This window comes from Physeter macrocephalus, chromosome 12, assembly GCF_002837175.3.
Source record: "Physeter macrocephalus isolate SW-GA chromosome 12, ASM283717v5, whole genome shotgun sequence".
In the NCBI taxonomy this organism is placed as follows: Eukaryota; Metazoa; Chordata; class Mammalia; order Artiodactyla; family Physeteridae; genus Physeter; species Physeter macrocephalus.
In genome coordinates, this window is record NC_041225.1 from 49,629,948 (window position 1) to 49,635,719 (window position 5,772).

Sequence of the window (5,772 nt, forward strand, 5' to 3'; positions counted from 1 at the left end):
TAAACCACAGCAAGATCTTTTTTGATCCACCTCCTAGAGTAATGGAAATAAAAACAAAAATAAACAAATGGGACCTAATGAAACTTAAAAGCTTTTGTAAAGCAAAGGAAACTACAAACAAGACGAAAAGACAGCCCTCAGAATGGGAGAAAATATTTGCAAATGAATCATCGGACAAAGGATTAATCTCCAAAATATATAAACAGCTCATGCAGCTCAATATTAGGAAAACAAACAACCCAATCCAAAAATGGGCAGAAGACCTAAATAGACATTTCTCCAAAGAAGACATACAGATGGCCAAGAAGTAAATGAAAAGCTGCTCAACATCACTAATTATTAGAGAAATGCAAACCAAAACTACAAGTTGTCACCTCACACCAGTTAGAATGGGCGTCATCAGAAAATCTACAAACAACAAATGCTGGAGAGGGTGTGGAGAAAAGGGAACCCTGTTGTACTGTTGGCAGGCATATAAATTGATACAGCCACTATGTAGAACAGTATGGATGTTCCTTAAATAACTAAAAATAGAAGGAAGTATCATATCACCCAGCCAACCCACTACTGGGCATATACTCAGAGAAAACCATAATTCAAAAAGACACATGCATACCAATATTCATTGCAGCACCATGTACAATAGCCAGGTCATGGAAGCAACCTAAATGCCCATCAACGGACAAATGGATAAAGAAGATGTGGTACATATATACAATGGAATATTACTCAGCCATAAAAAGGAACGTAATTGGCTATTTGTAGAGACGTGGATGGATCTAGAGACTGTCATACAGAGTGAAGTATGTCAGAAAGAGAAAAACAAATATCATATATTAACGCATATGGAGAGAAAAAACGTAGGGACACGAAGGGGGGAAAGGGGCGGAGGAGGGGGTGGTGTGATGAATTGGGAGATTGGGATTGACATATATACACTGATATGTATAAAATGTATAACTAATAATAACCTGCTGTATAAAAAAATAAATAAAATTCAAAGAAAAAAAAGGCCTCCCATTTAAGCCATCATTTTATTTGGCTGAATAGAAAATGTCATTATTTTCAGCATCTAAACCCCAGGAAAGTTCTTTCCAAATTCAAACAGACTCTAATGTGTACATTGTCCTCTGCTTCTGCATGTGCATCAAGGAAGGTCACACTGCCAGCAACTTTTTACAGAATAGTCACCTTTATTTGAAAAGAGAGTTTTCTTTTTCATCTAAATACCAAGGTCACGCCCAAGTCTTGAAAAAACATAAGCTTCCACAGGCATAGGTGTGATGACCATTGCATGAGACACCAAGGCATCCTGAGAAAATGATCAATCAGAGAGTCGGGGCAAAGGATCATTCCAGGCCGTAGTCAAGGTCAACAAGAGGTGAGATAACTCTGACTTCAAATAACTCTAGATGTGGGATTAGGCAACATGCTTACACAGCGGTCATTTTCATGTAGCTAAACCAACCAAATATCCACAACAATAGATTCTGAAGGGAAGAGAATGATCTGAGTTGACCTAGCCATGCAATCTCAGCAATGATTCCTAAGTAATTGCTAGCCCTCCCACAATTCTGACTGCCTGTACTGATGTCAGAAGTAGAGTTCACTCAGGCATTCAACAAATTTTAGTGAGTACCAAATATGTACTGGCACTTTTCTATACACTGAGGACACAGCCATGAAAAAATGAGATAAAAATCCTTGCCCTTGTGGGACTCCCATTCTAGCATGTCACCCTTGTATGGAGACAAGTGCAAAGAGTTTCACCTTCTATCCAATGGGACATATTGCTTTTCTGAATAGCCCCCAAGGGACATTTTGCAAAAGAGTCTAAGCCACAGCTGAGCCAGCTTTCTCCTGAACGCCTGTTCCTCCATCGTATTCTCTGTGTCATAGCTACGCACAGCACAGGGTAAAGCCAAGGCAGCCTGGAGCTTTTTCCTTAATGTGCCCTCACTATCAAGCCTAATGACTCCTAAAACCTCAAGGCAAAAATGCTCATAACTTTGAACCACTTCTGGGAATCCTGGCTAAGAGAATAGTGGTGACTTCTGAAAAAAATTTAGGTGCAAAAAGGTACATCACAACCTTATTTAACCTTATTTAGCCAAAATAAAAAGACAAATTAAATGTCCAATTTAATATAAATTATATTTTTAAAATATTAAAATTATCAAAAAACTATAGATTAATGGATAAATTATTGTTTTTAGATGAAATAACAAGCAGCCACTAAGATGATATTTACAAAAATTCTATGATAATATGGAAAAATATTTATTATAGACAGTAATCAAGCAGAACTAAAACCTACATATATTCAATATAGCAAGCATGTATAAAAATTGACCAAGAAAAATTAGAACCTTGATGGAAATGTTCCAAAACATTAACAATTAATGTACTTAAGTGTTGAAATTATGGGAATTTTTCTACTTTTGTACTTTTCATTTTTTCTTTAGTAAACATTCATTATTTTTATAATTAAAAAATAATTTTAAGCCTACATATAGTTTTTAAAAGGCAAGAACAACGCAGCAAGAACAAATATAAAACAGTTTATCATGGTAGCTAAGAGCCTGAGATCTGGATTCAGATTCCCTGGGTCTGAACCCTGGCTCACTGGTTACTTTGTGACCTTGGGCAAGTTATTTAAGCTTTTCTTGCCCCAGTTTCCCACCTGCAAAATGGGGGTGATAATAGTGCTTCCTCAATGGGCTGGTATGAGGATTAGTAGATAACTCACATAGTGTTTAGCACAGAGCGTAACACCTTGTAAGCACTCAAAATGATAATAGAGTCAACAGTCCAGTGGCCACAGAGAAAGAGTTCACACAAAGGGAATGGTGGACAAACATCACATCTTCATTCCTTAGGGACAACTCACTCACTGTGAGTTGTGTTTTCTGTGGGGAATTTTCCCTCAGGCAGAATCAATCCCCAAATCCTCTAAATTTTACATTTTATATTTTCCCCTGAAGAAGGTGAACGGTATGTTGATATTCATTTTATGAGTAATACTTCCTTGGTTTTTTAAATGTACTTGTCATAATTTATTAAGGCAAAGTACCTTTTGGCTTTAAAAACAAGTCTAAAACTTATGTTAATAGGATTGTCAGAAAGTACTAATCAATACTGTAAGATGAAATGAACTCATAAAATATTGTTTATGGTGCTAACAGACAGTAATTAGAAGTTAAAAGTAATTGCCTGATAAAATCACATTTTTCTGTCAAATGTCTTTTCCAAAAACAGTGAAATCAAAAGCTGGTCTCTTATCTCCTACACCCAACATCCTTCTTTCCGTGCAAATTAAACCACCTAAATCTGGATAAAATAAAATGGTTAGTAAATAGCTCCAGAAAGGACACTCATTTATGAAATGGTTGCTTGGCAATAATTATTAAAAGAGAATCCAGTTAAAATTGCATAAATATTAAATCTTGACCAATAAAAAAGATCCAGAGAATAAGAAGGGATTATATGCAAAGAGAGGTTAAAACTTGTTTCTCTACACTTCCTTTTCCCAAAATGAGGCATCCATCACTTTTCCCTTATGATCCTTATGAGAGAGGATCATGCCTTTCAGCTTCCAGAGAAATTCTTTACCCTAATTTCTAATCTAGATTTCCTTGATTTTTTTTACCCCATAAATTCTCTATGCAAAATAAGGCTGTGCCTCTGTTCCAGTCCTTGATTTGGTTTGGCAACTTTTCTCTGTCCATGGATTCTGCTTTCTCCTTGCAGAGTATCCACCTGCTTCACATGGTGGAAAGGTCTTAAACCATGGAGCTTCACAGGCTTAGATTTGAATTTGGCTGGGCACTAGCTGTATCATCTTCAGTCACTTAACTTTACACAGCCTCAGTTCCTTTGTCTATAAAGTGGGCACAGTAAATACATATCTCACAAGGTTACAATGGGGCTACATGGGACGACAGAAGGTAAATGACTAGGCATGGAAGGCAACTGAATCTTGCGCTCTTCTCTTCCCCTATGAGTCTCTTTCGAACATCTATTCTCCGAATCCTGAAAGCCCTTGGTTTCTTTCCTGTCTTTCCTTCTCAGAGCAGAAGGTAAAGTTCTCCTGAATTTGGGATTTTTAATTCAGAAGAACATTTGAGCTCTAAGTTAACTTCAACCCACCCACACTTTAGTGCCAGGTGAACTTGAAACGAGTTGGTGGTGAGCGCGGTCCCTTTTCGGTGGGTCCTGAGAAGTGGGACTCTTGCTCAGGTCAGTGGGTTCCCATCACGTTTTCTTTCTCACCGTTGAAGTCCAGGGTCTGGGTCTGCCCATCTTCCTGCGGAGATACGTTGATCCAGTCCCTCTGAGCCGAGTTTCCTTCGGGAGATGCCAATACTTAAGACTCCCTCAAGATCTCAGAACCAGCCCGCCCCCACCCTGCAAAGGAAAGGTGAAGGAAGAAGGAGAAGGGGTGGTGGGCAAGACGCCACAGGTGACGCGGGACGGCGCGGAGTTGGAGAGGTAACTGTCTGAGCCAAGAGCTCTGCCCAGCTTGAGCTTTCCAGCTTGCCTCCCGCCCCGCTCCACCGCTTTCCCCGGAGCAGTCCAAGGATTCGAAGCGGACCCGAGACGCGCGCGGGGCCGTGGAGAGTGAAGGCGGCGTCTGCCCGCGATCGCTCCTCCACTAGCCCGCGTCTGGCCCGCAGCCCCGGCCCAGCCAGGTGCTCCCCTCGCGCCGCACTCCGCGCTCCTTGCAGCGGCTCGCGCCGCGCGCTGCGCTCCTGGACGCCGGGAGCCTGGCAGTGCGCTGCGCTCCGCACCCTCAAGGTGAAAACGCTACCTGTGGAAGTAATGTGCGCAGAAGAGGCCCAGAAGCACAGTCGCAGGCTGGCCGAAGAGAGGGCGGGGCTGCCCGGCGAGGATCCCCGCGGGCACCACAAAGGAGGGCAGCTCCTGCAGGAACCAGGCGGCGCGGGCGGACAGGCGGGTAGCCACGGGCATCCGGCTCTCCGTGTACTTCCCGTAGCCGGCGGGCTCCGCGAGGCACAGAACCAGTGCCCCCAGGACGGCCAAAGTGGCGCTGCCTGCCAGCACCGGACTCTCCTGGCAGCGAACGGACATTGCGCCCTGTTCCCCGCTGGTGGCCGCTGCCAGCGCAGAAGAGAGCGCGGCCCCCGCCGCCCCTTTATGGAGAGCTAGACGCCACCCCGTGTCCGCCCCTTCGGCCTTGGCTCCCGCCCCTCCATCCTACCTCCCATCTCAGTGCGGCCAGCCCTGGCTAGGCTCAGCAGCGATGCCCCTTTCGCAGGGCTGGCACTTCGGAAAGCATCCAGGCGGAGAGTGGATGAAGGCTTCCGCGGAGCCAACTTCGTGTCCTGCGCCCTTCCTTTAGCCCATATTCGCGCCTTCGCCCGCGCGTCCGCCCCTCTCCACAGCCTGCCACTGTTCTCTCCTTCTAAATGCCCTTCGAAGATTTGTTCTCCACCCATCAACCTCTGATGCTGCAACCTCTGGGACTAGGAAATAGAAAACTACAGGTACGACTTAGCCAGGGTAGTTCTCCCGCCCAAACACACACCCTCTGTGTGGTCGCCACGCAGTCCCCACCCTCTGACCATCCGCAGCCAGAATCTCCCCAACCCCTCCGGTTCCCTGTGCTCCTTCACCCTCCGCCAGCTTCCACTCAACCCTGAATCCTTCCTTCGACCCTGGGCCCAGCCTCCAGCCACTTCCCGCCTCCCCCAGGCCGTCTGCGCTGCGGCGCTGCTCTCCTTGGCCACTTTCGGCATTAGTGGCCCCTCC

General features: G+C 44.6%; 1 protein-coding gene across 1 annotated transcript in view; it reads right to left on the reverse strand.

Moving 5' to 3' along the window:
* The window catches only part of SRD5A2 (steroid 5 alpha-reductase 2), a 62,677-nt gene extending 57,586 nt beyond the window's left edge, over positions 1–5,091 (reverse strand). The window contains exon 1 of the mRNA XM_024119073.2: positions 4,811–5,091. Coding sequence (XP_023974841.1) covers positions 4,811–5,091 — 281 coding nt within the window. The remainder of the gene's footprint in view (positions 1–4,810) is intronic.
* Between the last annotated feature and the right edge of the window lie 681 nt (positions 5,092–5,772).